This window comes from Populus euphratica, unplaced genomic scaffold (genome assembly GCF_000495115.2).
Source record: "Populus euphratica unplaced genomic scaffold, PopEup_1.0 scaffold64.1, whole genome shotgun sequence".
Taxonomy (NCBI): domain Eukaryota; kingdom Viridiplantae; phylum Streptophyta; class Magnoliopsida; order Malpighiales; family Salicaceae; genus Populus; species Populus euphratica.
The window spans coordinates 428766-454577 of record NW_011499923.1 but is presented as its reverse complement, the minus strand read 5'-3'; the positions used below and the strand labels follow the sequence as shown (position 1 = coordinate 454577).

At 31.8% G+C, this 25812-nt stretch overlaps 3 protein-coding genes across 7 annotated transcripts; 1 reads left to right on the top strand and 2 right to left on the bottom strand.

Moving 5' to 3' along the window:
* The first annotated feature begins 11613 nt into the window (after positions 1-11613).
* LOC105135357 (RNA-binding protein 42-like) lies at positions 11614-15240 on the top strand. 2 transcript variants are annotated; one of them, XM_011040209.1, is made up of 7 exons: positions 11614-11929; positions 12384-12561; positions 12712-12809; positions 14109-14205; positions 14766-14851; positions 14952-15011; positions 15054-15240. In XM_011040209.1, the coding sequence occupies exons 1-6, from the start codon at positions 11711-11713 to the stop codon at positions 15003-15005; spliced, it is 732 nt and encodes a 243-aa protein (XP_011038511.1). In that variant the 5' UTR covers positions 11614-11710; the 3' UTR covers positions 15006-15011; positions 15054-15240. The 2 variants fall into 2 exon arrangements, with proteins under 2 accessions (XP_011038511.1, XP_011038510.1); XM_011040208.1 differs by having other exon boundaries at positions 14952-15240.
* Positions 15241-17007: 1767 nt separating this feature from the next.
* On the bottom strand, positions 17008-19587 carry LOC105135358 (pentatricopeptide repeat-containing protein At3g04760, chloroplastic-like). Its single transcript, XM_011040210.1, has one exon. The coding sequence runs from the start codon at positions 19335-19337 to the stop codon at positions 17580-17582; it is 1758 nt and encodes a 585-aa protein (XP_011038512.1). The 5' UTR covers positions 19338-19587; the 3' UTR covers positions 17008-17579.
* Positions 19588-20136: 549 nt separating this feature from the next.
* Positions 20137-25778, bottom strand: LOC105135354 (Protein prenylyltransferase superfamily protein). 4 transcript variants are annotated; one of them, XR_844162.1, is made up of 12 exons: positions 25671-25778; positions 24229-24335; positions 23823-24128; positions 23570-23680; positions 23293-23383; positions 22927-22995; positions 22584-22661; positions 22403-22492; positions 21527-21577; positions 21081-21320; positions 20651-20984; positions 20137-20223 (listed from the first exon to the last, which is right to left on the bottom strand). XR_844162.1 is itself a non-coding variant. In XM_011040201.1 (11 exons), the coding sequence occupies exons 2-11, from the start codon at positions 24312-24314 to the stop codon at positions 20814-20816; spliced, it is 1290 nt and encodes a 429-aa protein (XP_011038503.1). In that variant the 5' UTR covers positions 24315-24335; positions 25671-25778; the 3' UTR covers positions 20676-20813. The 4 variants fall into 4 exon arrangements, 3 of the variants coding, with proteins under 3 accessions (XP_011038503.1, XP_011038504.1, XP_011038505.1); XM_011040201.1 differs by lacking the exon at positions 20137-20223 and having other exon boundaries at positions 20676-20984; positions 21084-21320; XM_011040202.1 differs by lacking the exons at positions 20137-20223; positions 24229-24335 and having other exon boundaries at positions 20676-20984; positions 25671-25763.
* Positions 25779-25812: the final 34 nt, after the last annotated feature.

Genomic DNA, 25812 nt, shown 5'->3' with positions numbered 1-25812 from the left:
CAAAACCAGAATTCTATGCGATCAGACACGTACATATGCATATACTTATACATATACATACATACATATATATCATGAAATGTTTAAAAAGAATTTTATTTTATATTTAAAAGTTTACTTATACATATACATACATACATATATATTATGAAATGTTTAAAAAGAATTTTATTTTAAAAAATAAAAATTATTTTAGAAATAGAGATAGGAACTTATTCTTGTCCCTGTCTTCACAGTTAAATGTATATTTAAAAGTATTGTTGTGGTTATTTTTTAAAGTATTTTTTATATTTAAATATATTAAAATAATTTTTTATTTTCAAAAAAATATTTTTAAAATAATATATCAAAATAATTTTGAAACATGTAAAATAATTAATTTTTAAAAAAATATATAAAATTATATAAAACATGATTTGTATTATATTTCTAAACTATACCTAGAAGTATTTTCTATCTTTAATGGTGTCTTGATCTTGTATTTAAAAACAAATAAAATAAAATAAAAAACTACATGAAGGGAGGGTAAATATCCTTAGTAGGAATGTGTGTAAGTAATATATGAAATTATGCAGGATATATAGAATGAGACTGGACAATTGTTTTATGAAACCAAATATGATTAAAAATAATAAATTATTTTATATAAAAATATAATAAAAATTATTTTTGAAGAAAAATAATCCAACCATAACTCTAATACCTCTAAATATCTTTTGCCTTGATCATTATATCTTGTACCTTAATTGTGGTGACTGCTACATTTTAAGAAATTTTATAATTTTAGAAGCTGCTATCATCTTTGTTTTATTTTAACAATAGCTAGTCTTGAGATAATTAATTTACATAAACACTGTCTTTAATATAATAATTATATTATGTGCATTTATGGCTATATGAATGTTTAAATACATTGCATGCAACATGACGTGACCAGAACATATACTAGGATAATTTTAAAAAACTTCCTTCCTGTATTTGGATGGAATAAAAAATAATTTTTATGCTATATATGAGCACTTTAAATAATTTTATAAAAATATATATATTATATCCGGTCCATTTTTATGTAACATACCAAACATTCTCCTATGCATCGGCTAGTTGCTAAATGAGATTTGCAGGCGGTCCAAGGAGTAGCTAGAAAAGACTGAAATTGTGAACGTGGCTGTATAAATAGATTTTGCAGAAAAATTAAGAAATATTTCATGTAAATAAATATTCAATTATTTTATATAAAAATAAAAAATATTATATATAAAAAGATTGAGAAGCATTACATAATTACCTTCCATGAAAAAATTAAAGAAACATTTCACTTGAAAGCAGGTTATAAAAAAAATTAGAGTCTGAGTATTCGTAAATTATTTTAAAATTTTAAAATTTATTTTAAAAATATAAAAAAATTACAAAGTTTCCCTGGCTAGTTGTAAATCTGGATTTTAACTATTTTAAATTACAAAGTTTAGTCACGTATTTAATGTGTATAATTTCCAAGTCTTAGGAGTTTACTGTGTGCCGTGGAATAACTAACGGGGAGACCATGGGCTGGAGGGGACAGGCAGATCAAAAGGGTAGAAAATATCAGAGGTGTGTTGTTTCGCGAGTTCAAACTCCGAGAAGACGAGAGAATCAACAGGCGCCCCCCGTGAAGTTATGAGCAGTTTTCCTGAAAAGGAGCAAAAAATGCCTTGCTGTGCGGTCTTTGGATACCATAGATTTTTTTGGCTTCGGCTGTGTGTGGTGGGGGCCCACGTATGGAGCTCTCACGCTATAATTAGATATATAATCTTGTTGACATTATCGAGGCAATAAACAGGTAGGTATGGTAATTTTCAAGCCACGGGAGGGCGACATGCGAGACCCGGGCCACCTTTAAAACGAAATGCATGTTCGCTCGTGGGGCCAACTTTGAAAAGAAATGCAACATTGCGATGCAAGCTGTGTTTTAAAATATATTATATTTAAAAATAATATCTTTTTATTTTTTCTATTGATATATTAAAAATATATAAAAACATAAAAAATTAATTTTAAGCTAAATTTATTTATAAAAAATAACAAAATAACAGTTCTATAACAATGTCAAACAGGCCTGAAAACAAAAGGTCAACTCTTATATTTACTGTTTATTGGCTGCATAAAAATTCACTTTGATATTCTACGTTTTATTTTTTGATGTTTGTATTTTGAGGTTTTAATTTTTCAATCCTAAATTTTATTTATTTTATATTATGATATTTAGAATTTGAGATGAAAGAGAAAATTAGCGGGTACGAGAGATGAGAGGAAAAATAGTTAGCTGAATATTTTCTAGTAAAAAATAAATCCAAATTTTAATATTAATGTGTTTTTTTATAGTAATAATGTCATTGAGATATTTTTAAGTTTTTATCTTACTAAAAAAATTGATATTAATTTTAAAAATATTAATTTAGTTTTGTATTTTTAATCGTTTTAATAACGTTTCTGATTACAAATTGGTTTATTAAACTTTTTAACGTGTTTATTAAATATTTTTAAATAAAAAAATTAAAATAAAAAACATTAACTCAACTTTTTGTTGACTTTTTAACCACTTTTTTATGGCTAAAAACTAAAAAAAATATATAATAAATCATTTTTTTATTTTTTAAAAATAAAAAGGTTGACAATATTGTTTTCCCCCACCGTTAACCATAAAAAAATCAAGGGAGGCTACAAACGTCCTTTGATGGTATTTGTATACTTAGTTTTTTAAATATTTTACCTGTTAATATTGATTAATAATCTATTTTTTATTGTAATTTTTAAAAACAATTCAAAAAATTTATTCTCACATATTTTTTATACACACGAGAAAAAATGACCGATCACTTTTTTTTAATTTTTCTAGTTAAAACATACTTTGACAATCACAGCAAGATTTTCTTAAACAATAATACTTTTCTTTAAAAAGCATGTTTTCACGAAGATAAAAATATGTGTGTGTCTTATTTAATATATATTTTCCCGTTTTAGTTTAAATCACCCTATTTTTTCCCAAATTATTTTTTTAATTGTTATTTTTAATGAATCATGCTGCTGCTAATAAAAAGATCATTTTATTGTCAAAATAAAGAAAATCACATGGATTAAAAAAATATAATTTTAATTAAAAATATATATTTCTTATTTGTAATTTAGTCGTCATGTTTATTATAAATAAATATATATATATATATATATATATATATATTATAAATTTCATCAATTATAATTTTTATGCATGGTAATTTATTTCTAAATTATTATTATTGTTGTTATTTTTTATTGATGTGGATATTTAAATTAAATTACATATATTTTAATTAATTTTTATAAATTTTTAAATTAATAGCTATATATGTCTCTGACGGAATTATTTCTAAGCTATTAATATAATAATAATTGACATTAGAATTGTTCAAGATTTAAAAATACAAATCACATATGTGGTTTTATATTGCAATAGTAAGAGGGCAAGGACATGACGGGAAGTGCCATTTTGAAGAATTAAATTAATAAAATAGTATAAATATAATAAAAAAATTATGTATAGTCCAGTGAAGAAAAAGCTATTTGAAAAAATAATTTATATTATAGTGAAGAAAAAGCTATTTGAAAAAATAATTGTATTTAAGCAAGAAAAATAAGTATTTTAATTTTTTTAATGAGTTTGATGTAATTTTTTTATATGATTATATTTAATTAGTTAATTTTTTTATTAACTCTATTTTATTGATTTTGACTTTTTTTAAAAACATGTAGAAATAATATTTACAGAAAAAAATATTTTAACATTTTTATTTAGCACTCTTTTTAGAGAAAATAAAACAAGGATAATTTTTTTTAAAAAAAAGCTTTCTATTTATCACACCCTTGCTCTAAATATACATTTTACGGAGCTAAGTTCACTAGTGTAGATGTGCATCGTTGATGGCTTAGAGAATAATATAAATTATATTTTAAAACTTTAATCTAATAACTTAAGTTATTAGATTAAAATGGTTATTTGATACGATATTAGAGCATTGATAATCAAATAGTCTTAAATTTAAATTTTATCATTCCTATTTATTTTATAAAAATTAAACATATAGTAATGTAGACTTGTATATATATTAGAAAATAATATAAATCATATCTTGAAACTTCACTTAACAATTTAAGTTATTGGGTTGAGATGGTTCTTTGACAGCCAGCACAGAAAAAAATTGAGAGTTATTTTTCAAAATATTTTTTATTGTGAAATATATTAAAATAATATTATATTATTTTTAAAATTTATTTTTAGCATTATTATATAAAGATAATTTGAAAATTAAAAATAAATTTAAAAATAAATTATTTTTTAAAATATTTGTTGAAAACAGAAACAAACATGATTTACTTTTCAAACCTAATTGTGGCCCGCCGGCCAACAACATGTTAATGACCAACAAACAAATGCTCTAGCTAGGTGCAATAAAAGAAAAGAAAAAACAATTATAGCCTGGGACTAGATATATCATATATAACCATTTTTGTCACATGGACGTATATAATAACAGTGTCGAGTGTACTATTTCAGTAATTCAAATAGGGTATTCCATTGGTCAAGAAGGTTTTTTTTTTAAAGAAAAATTGGATTTAAATCCGAGACCACTGTAATGGGAATTTCCTTGAAGTCATCTAGAAAATTACCTGTATAGTGGTTATAATTGTTTTTCACTTTAAAATATGTTAAAATAATTTTTAAAATTAATGTATCAAAATTATTTAAAAATACTAAAAATATTAATTTTAAAAAATAAAAATAAAAAAATTCAAATTCAAATTTTTTTAATTTTTTTTAAATACAAAAACGAATAAAAAGCTACGTTGTAAATACATTTATTATCAAACTAACAAAAATGGATATTTTGGTATGAAATATATATAAACGAAATTGTCAGTATTTCATGGCATTTGAGTGTTTTTTTTTTTTAATTTAGTTGGAGGTCTTCTGGGATTTGGATTATTTCCTTTCTATAATCCATTTTTATTCATGGCGGGGGCATAGTCAGAGGTTACACGTGGACCACAAATTCTTCCCCTTGTCCCGGCCTTAAACTGAGAATAAAGCAACTAAATCCTTAAAAAGGAGCTTTACCAGCAGGGTTCTCCCTCACAAGCTCCACTTTGGTGTCTTTGGCCTTCATTACCCTAGCAATTCAAAAGAATACCCACTAGGTTGGGCATATATATATAATTGAAATTTGAATTAAAAAAATAAAGTTAAAAAAAGGCTAGCACCTAAACCATTTAAAAAAAAACAAGGCTTGCATGACCGTACCTTTTCTTTCTTATTTATATCCAGCAAAAAAAAGAGAAGAGCATTTCGCCTGTTTTTTTTTAAGAAATAAAGGTAAAAGAAACGTTGTTTTCTTGTCTACTAAAAAATCAGGTTACGGTTTTCTATTCAAAATCTTATTTTTAATGTATTTTTATCTAAAAATATCTAATAAATATCTTTTTAATGTGAATAAATCAATTTAAAATATCCCTTAGATTTCTAAAAATACAAAATCAAATAAAAAATAAGATCCCCTCTCAACCTTAATCTACTTTTACCACCAAGATAAATAATAACAAACACCTCAATAAAATTTATTAACTTGAATAATAACTTTTTTTGTGTCACAATATGACCAACGATGAAATTTTATGTTTTTTTTATATTTTTTTTAAACTAAGAATTAAAAAATGAATAAATAAAATTTAAATAAAAATAAAAATTTAAAAAACTAAAAGAACTATGACATAAGATAAGGGAAAACACGAGACTAGGAGTGAGGAAAAAACTAGAAAACTGATTAGACTAAAAAAACTAGAAAAAAATAACTGAAAAAATCAAACCGTAAAAAAAACTAATTAAAATTTTGAAAAAATCGATCGGTTCGGTTTTATAAACTTGAAACCAAAAAACATAACAAAAAAAACCGAGTTAAACAAGACAAAAACAGAGCTAAACTTGAAAACTAAAAAACTGAACCAAACATGAAAAAACCGAGTTGAACTGAAAAATCGAGCCAACCCGTTTTGAACTGGTTTTGGTTTGATTTTTTATAAAAACCAAACGAAACCAAAAATAATCACCCTTACATGAGACATTTTTTTTTTATGAGTTCTAGATAAACCTAGATATTTTATCATGCTTTACACTTGATATTCTAATTTTTAATTGTGCCTTGCTACAATAAACTATAGGAAATTAGGTCATTAATCTGATTATAAAATAATGCCATCGAAGAAAAAAATTGTTGTATAACTAAAACAAAATAGAGCACTGTGAATCCACAATGCTCTTTGTTTGGATGTCCATGGCACGGGACTGAAAACCTACATCTTTTAATATTTTTGTTAATTATCATTAAAAAAAATGCAATACCTCTACAATTGTTAAACGGGTCTGCCTCCTGTAGATATACGGATTTTATATACTCACCTGTAAACTTTGTGCTTGTACAACTGATAAATATACCATCAATAATAAAAAACAATCCAGGAAATACTCAATAACGCTTTAAATCTTACCAAAATATCTGAGATAATATTTGATAATTTGACTCTACTAATGTTAAACCGCATCTAAAAAGAGTATGGTAAATATAATATTAATATGAAGTTTCTTGGATAATTGCAAGATTTCACTCAATTCATGGCAATGCGATTTTACAATACCTAATTTTAATGTCCCTGGCAGGCTATAAGCTATTCCATTTATCCTAGTACGGTGGATCTAATTCTTAAATTTTATAGATAAATTGATTGAGATAACTGTTTGGAAATATGGTTAAATTTGAGTTTTTAAAAAAATTATTTTTCTATTGTTTTCAAATTATTTTAACATGTTGATTTAAAAATATTTTTTAAAAAATAAAAAATATTATTTTAATATATTTTTAAGTAAAAAATACTTTAAATTATAACAATAACCATAATTTCAAACATGCCTTAACTTTTTTATTAAAAAAATCTACCCAAATTAAACATCATGTTAAAATACAAACACAAGCTAGGACTGGGATGTGATGTCATGGCATATTGGTAGAAGTTATGAATTTTCTTACAGAAAAAAATTAAAAATCAAAACAAAATACAAGATGTCAAAAAAATATTTGTAGAAATTGTGAGTTTTACAATAAAAATCAAATTTATTTATCAAATAACCATCTCAAATAAAAAATTTAAACCCTTAAATAAGATTTTAAATTATAATTTCTATTATTCTAGAATACATATTTTTTTAATAAAAGTCATTTATATATAGAATTTATACAAATTCATATTATACTGGCACTATTAAAATTAATTTTAGATAAAAAATATAACTAATTAGTTATCAAGTTTGGATACCACGTTGAAAACCATATAATTTGAAAGCTAAGCTTCTCACCACTGAGGATAATTTTTGTTTTTTACTCTTCCAGAATGTGACAATTCATTACAGTAATCCTGTAAAGCTTAGGGACATATATCTCCCATTAATTCGTGGACACTTGATCCCTGAGAGAGATGATAGACTAGTCTGGTCCTCCATTCTGTATCTGTGAAGAAGCAGTGTTTAGCTTCACAACTCGAAATCAAGTCTCCAGTCCCAAGTAAAATCTTACTGTTAGTTTTGATTCCCAGTCAATAAATCAAACTTGGGAGCAAGAACGATTTGTCAAGGTGCAGCAGGGTCGAAAGGAGACCTAGCTTCGCGTACTTCTACGTAACTATCCCACACGGAGGAAAAACAAGAAGCTAGACGAGCGTGCCGTGTATAAATAAGGAACCCATGGGAACGTAATACATACTTACCTGGACGGGATCAATGGGTGATCAAGAATGCCCATGGTCTAGAGCAGTGACCTCCATTGCACGCCGGAGGGGTGCTGTTTTAAGGTCTCCCCAAGAGGGAGAGCCTACGTCAAAATTTGTGGTAGAGGGGGCTGCGCAAGTCGCGGCCCCTGCCCAAATCTAGTGAAAAACAGGGAACACAGCAATTGTTGACCCTCCGTTGAAAAATGATGTTTGTCAGACAAGAAGTTCATAGATCTTTAAGCAGTACGATCACAATTCTGAATTAATCCCACGAGCATCTTTTTAATACAGATGCATAGAGCAAAGAGTAGATCATTGATGCCATAATAGCTCAAGTTAAGCCCCCTCTTCTTTTCTTCCTGTTCCTATCTGCTAAACACAGCCAGATACGCCTTTTATTCGTCTATCTTGATCTGGGACTATGAAATTCTTGGCCCTTCGTTGAAAAATGATGTTTGTGAGATAAAAAGTTTATCGATCTTACAGCACTACGATCACAATTCTGAATGAATCCCACGAGCATCTTGTTAATACAGATGAATGGAGCAAAGAGTAGAATCATTGATGCCATAATAGTTCAAGCTTCAGCCCCCTCTTTCACAGTTTCAAAGCAGAGCTTGGGAAGACCAGCTGCTGAGATTTGGCAATGATAAATCTTAACAAGTCAAGTCTGTATTTTGTGTCATGGAGAAATAAGAAAAATAGTGGTGTTGGAAAACCCACCACGCTGAGTACAGGGAACGAGGGTGCACTTTATTGTCCTGCTTAAGGCCTGTTTTGTACGTCCCACATCGACACAGAAGTGAAGGGTTCGACCAAAAACTCAGATATAAAAACCAGCTCGAGGCGCCTTTTAAACTCATACCTTTCTCGGCCTTTTGGCTAAGATCAAGTGTAGTATCTGTTCTTATCAGTTTAATATCTGATTACGTTGGCCAATGGCCCACACGATATTAAATTTATTTTTCTAGGGTGAGGGCATTAAACATCAGCTTGCTGATGGCGTTCTCGAGCGTCGCCTCTGCGTTGCACTGCTGCACTGGCCTGGCGCACCCCTCCAAAACTAAGTGCAATGTTTTTGTCTCCCTGCGGTGGTTATTCTGTTGGTTTTTGTTTCCATGGGTTCCATGTCCGGTTAATGGTTGGGGTCGTCATCGATGGAAATGTACTTTCACACGCCTTGAAAATGAAAGAAAGAAAATATGAGTTAAGTCGAAGAAGCTGCACCAAGATTTTGGAACGAAGCTCTTAAGCAGGCTTACCTCACTCTGCATTTTTTCGAAGATCAGGAAAACCCATAACCAGTCAGAAACAACTTTTCAGAGTGGTCGATCCTGAAATAAAGATCATCGTCTGAAGATCATGCCTTCTAAGCTCGTGACGTGCAAACTCATGAAGTTAAAATTTAGTGTTAGATATGTCGAGAAATGCAGAGAAGCAAAGACATGCTCCTCAGCTAACCAAATGAACCGTCTTGTGAGATTATGCTGTCAACTTAGATGTAGATTCTTGTTGTGCTCGTAACTCGTTGGTCAACCCCACTTGCAAGAAGTAGAGCCATACATGTGTGTATATTATGATCGTTTTTGCTATTATTTTACTTCTACAAATCAAGATTTACTTCTACAAATTATTTCTGATATACAACGCAAAAAAAAAAAAAAAAAACCAAATGGTCTCTAAAACCGTTGGTGCATGAAGTAACCTGTACCCCGCAACCCTGCACATAAAATATTTGTGAGAATTATATATATTGGATTTTTCTTATAAAAAACCATTTGGTTGTTACTTGAAATAATATTTTTATATAAAAAAATATTCAGATGTTAGTAATATATTTTTTAATAAAAAAATTTAAATTATATCAAATTAATTTGATATGATCTAGTCAAATTAACAAGTTAAAAAATAATATAAATGATTGATAAAAATATAATTTAACTAAAAAATCATGATTTTTTTTTATATATAAATATTATAAACATCATCATGTTATATGGAATCGAGTCATAAAACACTAATAATGCACTATAACCTACCAAATACACTACTAGTTCATGAAAAACTAATAATTCAATAGAAAGCAAATTATTTTTTTTATTAAATTTAATTCTTAATTGATCTAATATTAAATGATAAAATTTAAAAAAATGAGCCAAGTTAACCTAATTTAACGTTTCAAACATGGATCATGGGATCAAGATAGCCTTATAGAAAATAAATTATTAAACTCAATTCTTAATTAATCTAGTATTTAATAATAAAATTAAAAAAATAACACATAAAACCATGGCTATTAAACCCGGCCAAGGGATCGGGTCTGAATTTCATGGGTTAACCTGAATTTTTTTAAAAAATTTATAATATTTCATATAAAAAATTAAAAAATATCTATGTGAATATATATTATACATCTTGTAAATAATAAAGTTTAAAAATAATATTTAAAATTTTTTTTTATCCCACATTGAAAGATATTATATTATCCTTTTAAATTCAAGTATTTAAACAAAAAAATAATTTTTTATATATATTAAAGAGTTTCAAATCATATATTGAAAAAACATAATATATATATTAATAAGAGCTTTAAATTCCATATTAATTTTTTTTTGGGAAAAAATAGTATATATACTAAAGATTTTCAAATCTCATATTGAAAAAATAATTTTTTTCTTATGAATAAGAATCATATATATATATATTAAATAGTTTCAAATCCCACATTGAAAAATACCTTGTTTTCATTTTAAATTAAAATATTTAAATCAAAAAGTTTTTTATCCCACATTAAATATATATATAGGTTTCAAATTCTACATTAAAAAAATAACTTTTTTTTTTGGAAATATCGAGTATATATATTAAAGAGTTTCAAATTTTACATTGAAAAAATAAAATATTTTTCTAATATTTATATAATAAATTTTAAAAAGTAGTGATAACTAGCTAAAAAAATATGAAAAAAAGAGATATAGAAAAAAAACAACATTTAAAAAAAAAACACATGGTTTTGTCAAGGTTTGCTCAGGGCATGGGATGACCCGCAGGGTCAATCATTTTTTGCCGACTGGTCTTTTAACAAACTCGGATTGTTTTGTCTAAGTTATTGTACCAATTAGTCTTTTAACAAACTCAGATTGGTCCAACCACTATATTAATTGGGTTCTAGATTGGGTCTTTTAACAAACTCGGATTGTTTTGTCAAGTTATTGTACCAATTGGTCTTTTAACAAACTCAGATTAGTCCAACCACTATATTAATTGGATTCTGGATTAACTTACAAGTCCAAGTTTAATAACAATGCATAGAATTACTAGAGTCAATTGGTCAATTCTATTATTCAAGTTATAAGATCAAGATAATCTAGTAAAATATAAATTAAATTAAATTATAAAATTAAATTATTAATTAATTTAATATTAAATAATAAAATTAAAAAAATAAATTACCTTTCGTTGCAAATTAATGCAATAATATAAGATTTTAGAAATGTCAAGATAATTTTTGTATGACCTTATATTTATCATTTAATTGTTAGTTCATATGTTGATAGCAAGGATTTTAAGGTGCTTAATTCTCCATTAAGTCAATATTTGTCATTTTAATTATTCATCGCCAGACTGAAATGCCATTGTAATAGTGAAATGTCAAGATAATTCTTGTATATGTTAATTTTTATTAACTTGTGATTTTTAAGAGTTGAAGGACCGATCATGACTTTAGCCAGTTAGAAAATCCACGTCATCAAATAAATAAATAAAGCAAATAAATCCCCCGAAGTTTCCTTTTCTCAAATCCAGTCAACACAAAAATCCTCCAGCTTTATCAATCCCGTTAATACATACGAACGACTACCAGTTCGTTCAATCCCTAAGACCAATGTCGATCCCTCCATCTTCATCAACCTCACAGCAATTCACATACGCAGCATCCGCAACAGCGACAGCAGCAAACGGAACGTATTTCCCTACCCCTTTTCACCTACAGCAATCGGACCCTTACCCAAAACCATACGTCACCCCATCTCCTACCGTTATGGCGCCCGTTTACCCTCCTGCCCCGATTGGACCCGTTTACTCTCTCCCCCAGTACCAGCAGGTCAGAAATTGTATATGATTTGCTGTATTTGGGATTTTTTTTAATTGATGTGGGTTAAGGTTTATTGATACTGAGTGATTTGGTTATGGTTTTTTTTGTGTGTAAAGTTTGTTGTAGTGTATTTTGAAGTGGGCTTTTTTGGGTTTCGGGGAAATTGGGTAATTTTAGGGTTTAATTGGGTTTTTTTGTGGTAATGTGAAAATTGAGTTGTGAATTTGTGATTATAAGATAGATTATATTTTAATTGGTTAAGAATTGATATTGTTGGAAAAACGAAAATTTGAAATTATAATTTATCTTTTTAATTTGGGCTGCTATATCCATGGATTGATTTTGGTTTGATGTTTTCTTTTATTTTAATGATTCGATTAGACTGTCTTATTATGTATCCGCAAGTGCATTTGTTTGTGTTCTTGCTTTTCAGGGTGAATGATTTTGTAGTGTCATTGAACAGGCGCAACAATTATTTCAAAGGGATGCACAAACGATTACACCTGAAGCACTTGAGGGTGTAAAAGCAGCCCTTGCGAGTAGTGAGATTGAACATAAAGCAGAAACTAAAAAGAAAGCAGTTCCTCGTAAAGCTGCTGGCCAGACATGGGAGGATCCAACTCTTGCAGAATGGCCTGAAAGTATGTTCTCAACCCAACTTGTTTTTTTGAGCTTTTTTAATAAAGTAAACATTCTTATAAAATGTTTATTTGGTTGATATTGATTTTGTTCACTCTTCACTGTATTTCATGTGTTTCTTATCTAAGGTGTTCTAATTATGCTGTTTACAGATGACTACCGTGTATTTTGTGGTGATCTTGGTAATGAGGTGAATGATGATGTTCTTTCAAAAGCATTTTCGAGGTTTCCTTCTTTTAACTTGGCCAGAGTAAGTTGCTGTCTCACTTCATTTCTTGATTTCTTTTGTATTGTTTGCCTTGTCTGTGAAACCTTGCCATTTCCTGTTCAGATTTTTCTTTGAAGCGCACTGAGCTCTATTTTTCTGTGTACTAAGGTAGGCTTTGTCTACAATCTACATATTGCTTGGACATCTTGATCATGTGAATTACCTTCAAGTTGCAAGTTGATGCAATAATCTAAGATTTTTTTTTCCCATTTCGTTCTAAAATTACAGAGTCAATATATTAGGTCATATGTTGATAGCAAGGATTTTAAACCTGTTGTTTTTTAAATATTTTGTTTTCTGGGTGCGATATATCCAGGATAGACAAAGTCAGGTTTGATCATTAAATATTGGATGTGGACAGCTGGAATTGACATCTGGAGCTTGTGTAGGTTATTTTTCACGTAACTCACAGACTAAGTGAGTCATATTGCTGGTTTTCTTGATCTGAACAAGTTGGAGTCAGGTTAGTAACCCATTAAAATTTTTAAGTGGGTTCCATGTGCTCATTTCGTTAGAAACCTGAGTTTCAGGATCTTTTGCTCACCACAAAATTTCCATAACCTCTAAGCATGCAGGTGCTTTTCCCTAGATGTTTTTCTGTTTGAGCTGATCTTGATAAGATGATGAATTTTTGAAGGTCTGGTACTGTCAGTAGATCTGACTAGGTTCTCCAGAGTGCCTGGGTTTAGTGATTTTGGTTCAGTTACTAAGCAACCTGTATCTGCTATTTTTCTCTTGAACTGATTTATGTGAAATTTATTTTGTCTTATTAGTATGATGGAGCAATCTAATAAAGTCTTTCAGAGATTCATCTGAAATGAGCAGTATCTGGATTTATTTAGGCCTGGCTAGTTGTATTCAATGTAGATTTTTTGCATTTGCTTTCAATTATCTCCATAAGGACTTCAATTTTCTGAAATTCCCTTGTGGTATGAGTCTAAAAAGGAGGTTTTTCATAGAAGTTTGGCTGTTGAAATAACCTAGCAATCTTAGTCGTGTTCTTGGGGACTTGATTTATGATGCTCTGCCTCTGCATGTTTCAGTTTAGTCCTTGTTACCTCATCTGCAATGCCCGTGGTTGGCTGGGGAGTTGAGTTGTGATTATGTTGAAAATGCATGTTTCTTCTGTGTGCCTGTGCATCATTAACCAGCATGCATTTGCTATCATGTTTTGGGTGTTTCTGTTTCTTGCCCTTCCCTTCTGGTTTTTATTTCTATTTTTTTTGGAAGCTGGAACGGTTACCTTATATGCATATGCTGTTGTGCTTTCTTACATAATAGGTTGTTAGGGATAAGCGGAGTGGCAAGACCAAGGGCTATGGATTTGTTAGCTTTGCCAACCCTACTGACCTAGCTGCTGCACTTAAGGAGATGAATGGTGAGTCAGCTAGCCTCTCAATTTTTTTTAGGTCTGAGCAGTTGTCTCTGTTTATTGTATGAGGAAGAGAAAAGGGGTGGGGGTGTTTGAGCCATTTTATAGACACCTCTGACCTCAGTGGCTTTGTTATTTCGCTTTCAATATAACAAGGTGGCTGAAGGGTGGTTGTTTAGTAACTTTTAACTTTGCAATGGGTAAGTGATCAGCTTTCAGCCACTGAACAAAACATTTAACGAGGAGAAGACATTGCATCTTGCTTAATAATTTAGAATTTTATCACCCAGCTTTTGTTCTTATGCATATGGATGATATTGGGAAAAGGAGATATTTGTCATATTTGAAATCAAACTAGTTAATCTTTTGTAAGTACCTGGTGATCACTGGGCATTGTCGATCCTTGGTTATTGAATTCAGGTAGATCTTGAATTGATCTTCCTTCAGTTTTTTAATTCCTTTTTCCTAGTGATGAAATTAACTAAATTTTTTTTGTCCTTTAATATTAAAATCTTAATGGATTGAGCTGTGTTAGCATATTGATGCTGTTCTTAACCTTGTTTCAGGTAAATATGTTGGAAATCGGCCCATCAAATTACGGAAGAGCAACTGGAAGGAGAGGACAGATTATGGAGCACTAGATAGACACAAGGTGTGTGTGTGTATATATATATATATTAAATCAGTATATCGTCTTCCATTACCTCTCGCTTTTTCTCAAGTTGAAATCTTGTTTCTTTTAACTGTGGCAGAACCACAATCACAAGAAACCGAAGCTTTCGAAGAAGAGCATATTGCACAAGTAAGTCTGATGACATCTTGTTATGCGCGAGGCAACATGCCAACTTAGATGGGTGTGTTGGTGGTACCTTTCTACCCTTTTTTTAAGCCCCTTTATATTGATGTTAAACTAAGCAGTTGTAAAATTACGTGATACATCTTAATATTTTTAAACAGCTCAATTGCACATAGGAAACATATGTAGCTCTCAAGCGATTTGAGTTGCCCATCCGCACAAAGATTTTTAGATGAATTGTCCTCTTTTTTCTGTGCTTTATTTCTTTCTTTTATGGAAGTACAACACGAGGCTTTCAAGGAAGGAAAATTGTGTACCAAAAACTAAGAAAATAAGATGAATTAACACGGCTGAAACAACATGATCATAAGATGAAATAACTTGAGAAATTACGTGTACCAAAAAGTATAGAAAATTGACTCCACAGAGCTGCACATCCACTCCTTGAATGCTAACAACAGCCTGGTTCATCTGTAGGTTCAAAATTGTTAGACAAGCAAGCACAGAATGTGTGAGCGTGTAGTCAATTTACATTACGTGTATAATGTTTATGTGCTTGCTGACGTGGGTGTGCCTGCAAAAGCTGGTGTGCCATAAAAGAAATTTCAACATCACAAAAACCAGTTCTGCTCACAGTTCAAAGGTGACAAAGCAGATCAACAAAAGGGAACCAATACCTTCGTGATTTTGCTAATATCCAATGTGACTCGATGAGTGTCTTTCATGCTCGTATATGGACGATTGATATAATCACAAAGGGTATCCTCCTTTAATTTTAGTATGTGATAATATGTCCATGAACAATCTTTCTTCTCGTGTGGAATCATCGTGTTCAGTTGCCAATTAAGCAATCTGATGCAAATTTGACAGTCGCCAATGGGATTTCACCATCTTTCACAAGCCAAAACTAAATATGATATACAGCCCTAGCTTATCGAATTGATAATCAATTACAGAACAGTCCAACGTGATTTTACACTGCATGGGACAAATTCGTAGTGATGTTATGGTTCGATAACAAATAAAAAAAAATTAGATTCCTTCAGAAAATAAAATTTCTCATCTGCAGGACTGCGCCTAACATTTCAAGTTGATCTTGGCTACGCTCTGATTGCATGTATAAAAAAAATAGATGATAAATTGATAAATAATAAAGGCTATCGATTCCTCACAACATGGATCGGCAAAATTCTTGGCATGCGCTTCACTATAACAGGGTACTCTTGTTACTATCAAAACTTGTTGCAAAATTCATTTGTAAATCACAACATCACTAAAGCACTACATTGAAAATGGAAATGCAAAAGAAAACCATAGAATTTCAGCAAGACTAGAAGTGACAGTCACCAACTCTGAAGCATAATGATTGATCACAACAGTTTTCCTAGAATAGATGCCATCTTTTCAACTTTGTTCAGCCTCAAATCTTCAGTATCCTCAAAAACATATCCAGGCATCCAAAGCAAAATTTGCTTTCTGCTTCGACATCGCATCCGTCCTTCAGTAAGTACAGTCTTTCTTGGCTTGTATTCAACAAATGATTTAACAGCTTCCAGTTGACCAATACTTAAAAAAAGAGAAGGAAAAAATAAAATGAAGACTATCAATATCCAATATGCAAGCAGTTGTCTGCTCCCTTTTACCACAAGTAACCGGTCTTCTGTTAGGCAAATGAGTAACCAACAGAGAAGAAGCGACAATCCTCTAAAGCATTCTGCAGGCCACTGGTTTGTCATTGCTCTAGGAATCCAATTGAATGGCGGTGCTTTTTGTTGAGAGTACATTTTGATTAGAAAGCAAGGCACGCGAAATTTAGGCTTTGGATTAGTTGCAAACTAGCCTTTATTGGCAATGAAATGCCTGTAAATAAGTCCCATCACTAATCATCAGAATCATATCAATCCATGTAGTTCTAGTCCCACCCCTCCCTCACAAAAAAACAAAAGAAAAAAAAAAAAAGAGGGAAAGAAAGAAAGAAAGAAAAAGTAAAAAAAAAGTGAAGGTACATGGTCAGAAGATATTGCTCGTCATGTATAAAAACATGTTATTTAAATGGGTAAAATAGAAACAAGGACTAGGAACCTATAGAGTTTCCTCCTGATAGGATAATAAGAAAAATCAGGTACAGGTTCGAAGAACAAATGCTTAAGCTTGTAACCAGCACATTCTGTAAAGATCCCCTGTTAAGTACAGAGAGAGAAATCTACACATGTTACAATTTACATTGTATTGCTCTCTTGTATTCTTTCTTTAAGACATGAATCTTCTCTTCAAATTACTGGCGTTAAAGGTAGAATGTGGCAGGTTAGTCCAAAGAATACAGAAGATCACCTTAAGGCTCAAGCTCTTATGTTGTACCTGACAGGTCACTTCTGCGACTGTGGATTCTAATGTTATGTCTCAACAAACCAGTGACAAATGCCTTTTCCTCAAAATACCATGAAAATATGCAACATATCAGGTGTCTCGTTGCAGAAATCCTAATTGCCTTTTGTTCCTTGTAAGTTTAAGGCCATACAAAGAAGACACAGTCCAGATTTCAGAACATCTGATATGGTCATTAGCCATCCAAGAACAACAGAAACTAGTTTGAATAAATGAAGCCTTTGTAAACATCAAGCAAAGGGAAGGTCTTGTTCAAACGTTTGAATGAATCTTTAGAAATAGCATTCATAATGTAAAGAGAATTAGCCAACTCCATTGCTTGAGCTCTTGATCCAGAGAAACCAATACCTTCAATCAACAACGTGTAAGTAGTTTCATTTGGCTGGCAACCATTTTCAATCATTGCTGCTAGCACTTCGATAGCATCATCAATTCTATGTGCTTTGCACAACCCAAGAAGAACAATTTTATAGCTGACTATATTTGGCTGGAACCTTCCACTTAGCATGTCTGCCAACAGCTCAATAGCTTCATCCACCATTCCATCTCTGCACAAACATGAAATAAGTGAATTATAAGTAATTCCATCTGGATCAATTCCTTTGCTAAGCATCTGTGATATCATTCCCAAGGCTCTATATCTGTCTCCAGAACTCCACAATGCACTTAACATTGTGTTATAAGAACTGACATTTGGAGGACAACCCACTTCATCTAGCTTTCCAAATATTTCCACAGCATGATCACTATTTCCATTCTTACAAAGAGCGGCCATTATTGTATTGTAGTTGACTATATCTGGCAAAAAACCATCAGAGATCATGCAATCCAAGAACTCAATTGCCATAGCCAATTTTCCCTCTCTACAGAAAGCAGCAATCAATGGATCATAGCAATAAGCATCCGGAGTCAAACCCTTCTCCTTCATAACCTTCACCAAGTTCACTGATTCATCAATTTTACCATCACGACACAGCGAGCTAATCAATATGCTATATGTAACAACATTAGGCTCACAACCTCTTGAAAATATCTCACTCATCCATTTCTCCCCCTCATCCCATTTCCCTTGATTCAACAATGCTCGTAACAATATATTATATGTAATCACATCTGGTTTACAACCCCTAGAATTCAAGGTCCTAACAAACTCAAAAGCTCGATCAACCTTCCCCTCTTTGCACAGCCCCCTAGTTATTACATTGTAAGTAAATGTATCTGGTTCAAGCCCTCTTGATAACATCTCATCCAAAAGCTTCAAAGCTTCATCAATTCCACCTTCAAGAATGTACGCCTCTATCAAAATCGTGTAGGTAATAAGAGTTGGCTTACAATTGTTATCTTTCAACAATTCTTCAAAAACTTTTAAAGCCAAATCAATCTTTCCCTTACTACAAAAAGTCCCAATCATTATATTATGAGTTACAACATCCGGCAAAAATCCCTTTCTTTTCATCCTATCAAGCACTTTTTTTGCACTTTCAATCCGATTAGCCTTACAAAACCCACTAATCACTGCATTATAAGCAAAAACATCAGGTTTACCATGCTTCTCCAAAATGCCCATCACCCTAGTAGCCTTGTCTATATTTCTTGAATTAAAAAACCCTTTAATGAGCTTAGTACACAAAATAACATCAGGTTGATAATCTTTAGCAACCATACACTCAAGAAAGTAGAGGGACTCACTGTACTTGCCTGCTTTACAAGACCTATTAAGCAATCTCATCAAATGGGTTTCTTCGAAATCATAAGATAAAGCAAGGGCTGGTCTTGTTTCAGGTAAAACACTCCTTACTTTTGGTTGGTTTCCTAGGTGGCGGATAGTGGCATTATGGTTAGGGTTTATGCAGCTAACTACATTGCTTTGAAGTGAAAGTAAATAAGGTTTTAGATGTTTGCTAGTGAAGGGAAAGCTATAATTGTGAGAGATAAGCTCAGTGGAAAATGTTGTCATGACAATGGTTTCGTTCAATGTTCATGAATTATCATTTTGCAAAAGCGAGGCCGAGAAGTATAGAGAGTACCTGTAAATTTACAAGGAAAAAGAGAGAAACTTGAAATTTTGGCGATTGTTTGTGAATGTGTTTCGGACATCTGAGTCTTGCACAGAAATTTTAAGGATGTAGTTTGTCGATGGGATTACAGTGCGTACGTTATGGATAAGGGACAGCATGGGTGCAAGGTCAGGATGATTGGTTGTAGATGTCCCAGAGCCCCACAGGATACAGATGTTTGTTTTTGTTTATGGTATTAAAAAAAGAAAAAAAAAAGTTACATGTTACTTGAGTTATTATAGTTATATTTTGCATGTTTTTTAAAAATTAAAATTTTTTATTAATTTAAAATGTGAATAAAAATTATATTAATTTAAAATATGAATAAAAATTATAGTTTTTAAATCCAGTTAAATCTAAGATTCAGCTTTCGAGCTTGAAACGGGTCATCAAGTCATTCTAGTTAATTTTTTTAAATTAAAATAATATTTTTTTAATAAAAAATAAAAATTAATAAATTATAATTTGATTTTTAACCAAATATTATCAAGTTAATTAAGTTATTCTGATTTTTTTTTTAATATAATTTCTTTTTTTTTTTAAATATAATCTAATTCCAACATCAACAAATCAATCCGTTACGTCAAGCAAGATTTCAAATTTATAATAAAAATCTTTAATATATTTTCAAATAATTTTTGTTTTGAAAAACAATCATTACGTATTCTCATCTCTTTAGACGTCTTGATGTGTAATTTTAAAAAAATGAAAAAAGTTATTATTTTAATTAAAAAAATGAATCACATGCCAGGCAGGTGGTTGTGGTTTTGTCTAAAATCAAGAATACTGTTTTGTTCAAAAGCAAAACAATTTTTCTTTTCAAATGACTTTAGTTTTTATATATATATATATATATATATATATAAGATAAACACGAGTCCAACGCTGATTTTGAAGGAAAAAGAGAGACGAATACACCACACATGCAATGTCCCAGTCATTGAGTTTGGATGTTAGTTTGGTAATGGCTTTACGTGGTTTCCAAAATCCAATGAAAAACTCTCACAAAGACACAGAACTCGGAAAAAAGGCATTGCGTTTGGAATGGCTTCCCGTTTAGGAGAAGGCATAGCAGGATTTGCCGTAGTTATGATCACATATGGAAGGCAATAGTTGGCAATCTGGCTGGGTTTTGCACTCCCGCATTCTATATAGCGTGCCGGCCTGCAATAATTCAGTTTTTCCCTGGAGTTGCTAGGTCGAGAAGACAGAACAGTCTACAGTTCAAGACTTGAGGATTCACATGCTTCACGCCAATAGACTCGTGAAGCAAAAAGGATTAGAACTCTGGATTCAAGTCCCCACTTGAGCAGGCAACAGTTACCATCTGGGCAACGTAGAAAGAATATGGTCCTAACACTGTATAACAGATTTATCTATCTACGTTGATACCTATTCTCCTTCAAGCCCTCGTCACACTTCCCAGATATCCTTGTTGAGATGTCCCAAAGAGACGATCTTTCAGGACACGCCGTATTCAGCATGGTCCTCAGGCTTCCAAGATTTGGCTTTTCTTGGAGCTCAATTCCCTGGGAATCGGAGATTTGCTGGTGAAAGAACAAATTTGTGTTAGAACTCAACCAATTTGAGAAAGGCCATTTAAACAGTTGCAAAATGTGAAAGTGAAGACACACACTACTTACTACCTTTGTCAGCCATAATATGTAAGTTGCGGAATATATTGCCTGTGCTTGAAAATCCTCAAACTCATTATCAGGTATTGTTGAGCAGGAATTTGCGAGATGCAACTCATTATCCATAAAGACACCAATGTCAGCATTTATGCTGGATTTACATACACGGTAGTTAGATGTATCACCAACATTAGTTGTGAAATGCCTTATCCAAGACAAGGAGAGGAAACGACGATGAAGCCACAAAGCCTGAAAAAGATAAAATTAAGTATGAGAAGATACAAAGTGAAGTGTGGCAGGAAGTTGGCCACAGGTGTTGAGGAACCATTAAGCAATTTGCAGAAATTGGATATCTTCGTTTTACTGCAGGGGAAAATGAAAAGATAAAACATCTACGACAAGTGAATCAATAATGAATTTCTTAAACCTGTGGGGCAACGTTTTGTTAGATGTACCTCTCTTCCTACATAACACTTAATCAATGCTTCATTCCAATCAAGCTCCTCCTGTCATATACCCACAGTATAACAATCAAAATATCAAATAAAACCCAGTTAAAAGTGGAACAAAAACATTTTATGAATTGTTTGCACTAGGATTTTCCTCAAAAGAAGGATTTTGCTTCAATAACGTTATTTTGTTATCTGCATGTTGATAGGTCCCAATCAAAGCTATGGAATTTTAATAGAAAAGATTATTCTCTCAGGGTGAGAACAAACCACAGATATGACGGGCTAATAATGCCTTTTCTCTTTATTCTCATGCATGAGTTATATACAAACCCATTTTGTGACTTCAATACCGAAATTAAAGGACCTACAAAGCCTAATGCTTATCCATGCAACACACTAACAGAAAACTAATTAACTCTCTTAACAAAGCCTAATGCTTATCCACTAACAGAAGCTAATCATCAAAAATACAAGAAATCTTAGCCTTCCCCACGTTAGAAAGCTAATCCTGATAGTTGGGGTTTTGTTTCCTTGATCTCCATGGCACCATCTTCTTATCACATGTCCAACAAAAGAAAGAGAGCTTGTCTCCAACATCTTGACCCATTATTTTGAGTAAGATTACAACAATGCAGTCAAATCACCAAGAAAATCAAAGGAAAGCACTAGGTTTATTTGAGGCAAATGTAATCTAACATAAAAAGAAAAGGTCATAATATTCCCATTCCCATATTCATAAAACTCAGAAGAGTTACCGATGAGCTGATGTACTTGGAAAGGTACCAAGAATTAGCTACATATCAAGAAACACAAAAACAGAGCAGACAAGCCTTCATAAAATGAGCAGTGATTGATGAACAGTGTGCCGAAACGTTATACCTGCCAGATTCGATAAATTTCATCATTTCCATCAGATGTTCCATCTTCTAGTTTATGGCAGTGATCCTCCCTGATCCTGAGCATCAGCCGCTGCATTTAATGAAAACTCATCAATAAATTTCTACATTGTTTTTTTTTAAAATAGGCATTGGATTTCATTAAAAGAGATATGATATCTCACAGTGCGATAATGAAAGCAAGAATTATCAGCAACATGTAATCCAGCCCAGTTTCTGGATTTCTTCAACTCATGCAGCACCTGCAGGCAAATGGATTCGTATAAATTCAAAAAAACCACATACAACAACTAAAAATTTATAGTTTACAAATTTTAAAAAAACAACTCAGCAGGAAACCACTCAAAACCAGGAAAAAGAGCCAACATAGCTTACTCTAGTGATAATTTAAGCTATTAAGACTAGCATACAGTATTACAATGCACATTTAAGGGGGCAAGGTTGGCCCGAAAATGTTTTGCTACAGCTACATTCTAAAGCATTGATACAAAGCGAACGCTTAGTGACCTGTTCTGTTGTCATGTATGAAACTAACCAGCAACGATGATTCCATGCACGATAATTCATTTTTGATCTCTGCAAAACAAGTGGGCAGGAAATCATATTAAGACCACACCTCACTGGTGCATTCCTCATCACATAGTTTATGGGATGTCTCATCAACTGTTACGTGCCAAAAATCATTAGTTTGACCACAATTTTATAGGAAGCTCAATCAAGAGCCGTTAAAGGAAGATTATTTCTGATGTCTCTGGGAAGGGTTAGAAGAAACAAACTAAAATGCAACTGAAAAGAATATAATAGATTCTACTATTAAATATCATATAAACCTTCATCTATTAATAATATCAACATCCTGAACTGAATTTAAACCTCAGCTATTTTCTCCACTAGCTCAGATTCTTTCCCTACAATAACTTGCATGGTTGAACATTTTCCAGCAAGCATCTTGATCACCCACCGCCTGCCAATTTATTTATACATCCATAAGAGTTGGGTTTTATGCTTGAAAAGAAGTATGCCTAAATACACGTTACAGTGAAACAGTTGATAACTGTTGAATTACATATAGAGCTTGGTGGAAAATCAAACACACAAAATAAATGGTATCATCATATTAAAAACGAAAAAGATGGCTTATATATGTTACCTGTGGCACCATGCCTTTTCACTTTTGGGAGAGCATGAAAGGACTAGGGCCGACAAGAAAAGTTCATCCAAGAATATCAACATGTGCTGCTTCTTTGACACAATTAACTTCCTGCATGACAAATACGAGAAACAAACATCATGGTCATGGGTTCATGGTAAGAATATGCAAGACTGAAAATAATTAAATGAATGGAGAAACAGATGCACACACAAACATATCGATATAAATTTGAGCAGAACGCTGGAAATACCTGAAATTCCATGCAGTCCCAAAGTCACAGCTTAACAATAAAAGCGCCTTGCTGTGCTTCATGACCTCACTTTCAAGATTACCCTCATCCCAAGATGCATCAGATAGATTCTCATGGCTCTTATATTGGCTAATTGCATGCATAAACACATCTTTGACCGCCTTATACAAAGGAAGGAGAACATCTGTCGAAATTGCAAGCTTATGATCCCTGCTCCAAAAATTTGCATCTTCATGTTCCAAGGAGCTGCTTGCTTCTTTATTTAATGTGACAAATTGGGATGGGTGAATAAATCCTACTTCATCACTATATTCAAGAATATCAACAATGTAAAAATGCAAATTCATAGTGTGAAAAGGCAAGAAATAATCAAACGTTTATGGACATGCATTTGTAAAATTCTTACATGAGAGGATCAGATTCCAGAATGAGCTCAAATTCATTCAAAAGACTCAAACTGTTTCCTTTCAAAATCATAGATTCTTCTCTCATCTCTGCTGAGTTGACAGGAAACTGCCATAGAGTAGCAGAATGGCAATTACAAATAGATGGGTATATTGATATACATTTTGTGAACTGAAGTCGCTAGGTCACGGTACAACAAGGAAATTAAAAGAAAAACCAAAGAGAGAAAATTGAAGACAACTGTTTCGAAAATAGGGAAAAAAATTAGTCAAAAGCCCAATAACAGTAAAACAGCTTCATGTTCAAGAAAAAAAAGACTTCTCTATTTATACAACTACCTAGACATGTGGAGGAAATTGACTGAGGATATAAACCTGGTTTTAGGGGCTTAGCAAAGTGATCATGACATTCAGAACTTAGTCCCTCCCAGAGCTTCAAACAAACATGCATGGGCAAAATCCTAAAGCTAGACTTCTTTGATGATTAACATGACAGCCAAGCATTCCAGCAAAAAACTTTAGTTTCCAAAAAAAAGAAAGAAAGAAAGAAAGAAAGAAAATATCGCAGACCTTAGTCAGTAGTTCCCTGCAGATTTACAGGGGACTAGCAAACCCATGCCTCTAAAAAAAAGGTGCTTATCACCCATTGATTATGCAAGAATCAAAACTTGGTTTCAACCTCCATACAGGGCTCAGCAGGTATTATGAGCATTCCAATCAATCCAAATCCACAGAGCCAGACCCAGCAAAACATGAATATACCACTAAACTTTTATATCAAAGTACATGACATGCAAGCTCAAGAACTAAGCAAAGCAGGGTAGGAATTATAACTTCAAGGAGAAAACTCAAGACAAACAACCCCTATAGGGTAGAGACTCCTTGCCTTTCTCTTTATTTATTTCACCCATTTCTCAACTCACAATGGCAGCTCCCCACTCTAAACAAAAAGATAAAAACCAGGCCTTTGAATTGCAATCTTTTCCACCAAGAGAACCACCAGGAAGCCCTCACGGAAAACGAATCCCCAATATTTTTAAAACCAGAGAGCTCCCACCCAAAACTAAAGTCAAAACCCCTATTTGTACCAAAAACAAGGAAACCCTAATCCTCTCTTCCCTGACCCGTTAACTCAATCTCAACCCTTCAAATTACTAGCATTTTGCCCTTGGAATCAATAATTGTATACTAAAATTATCAAATGTCTCTCATCAATAACAAATCAATATCATTTTAAAGCAACTGTGACAATGGAATAAGATACCATCTAAGGATTCCATAAAATAAAACAACTTTCATAGTCCATGGTGATCATAGATATCTACTTCAAATCTTTATTAAAATCTTAGGCCTCTTCCAAGTTTTGAGCTTTCATGTGAAACAAAAGGAACCCACATGAAAAAAAAAAAAAAAAACTGAACTTTGCGGGTGGAAATAACAGTACCTGTAACTGGAGCAGAGATGATTCCTTCTATTTCTTACGCTTCACTTGTTTTGAGAAATAGAAGGCGCTTCCATCTGTAGCAGCAAAAAAGAAAATTTTGAAACTTACACTCTAGTCCCTGTTGTGATATGACATATGGAAA

Coding starts and splice junctions, on each gene's coding strand:
- LOC105135357 (XM_011040209.1), top strand. CDS start 11,711: ATGTCGATCCCTCCATCTTCATCAACCTCACAGCAATTCACATACGCA. Junction 12,810..14,108: donor CTTCTTTTAACTTGGCCAGA/GTAAGTTGCTGT, acceptor CTTACATAATAG/GTTGTTAGGGATAAGCGGAG. Junction 14,206..14,765: donor TGCACTTAAGGAGATGAATG/GTGAGTCAGCTA, acceptor ACCTTGTTTCAG/GTAAATATGTTGGAAATCGG.
- LOC105135358 (XM_011040210.1), bottom strand. CDS start 19,337: ATGACAACATTTTCCACTGAGCTTATCTCTCACAATTATAGCTTTCCC.
- LOC105135354 (XM_011040201.1), bottom strand. CDS start 24,314: ATGAGAGAAGAATCTATGATTTTGAAAGGAAACAGTTTGAGTCTTTTG. Junction 22,662..22,926: donor CATACATGACAACAGAACAG/GTCACTAAGCGT, acceptor ATTTGCCTGCAG/GTGCTGCATGAGTTGAAGAA. Junction 21,578..22,402: donor AAATTTATCGAATCTGGCAG/GTATAACGTTTC, acceptor GGTATATGACAG/GAGGAGCTTGATTGGAATGA.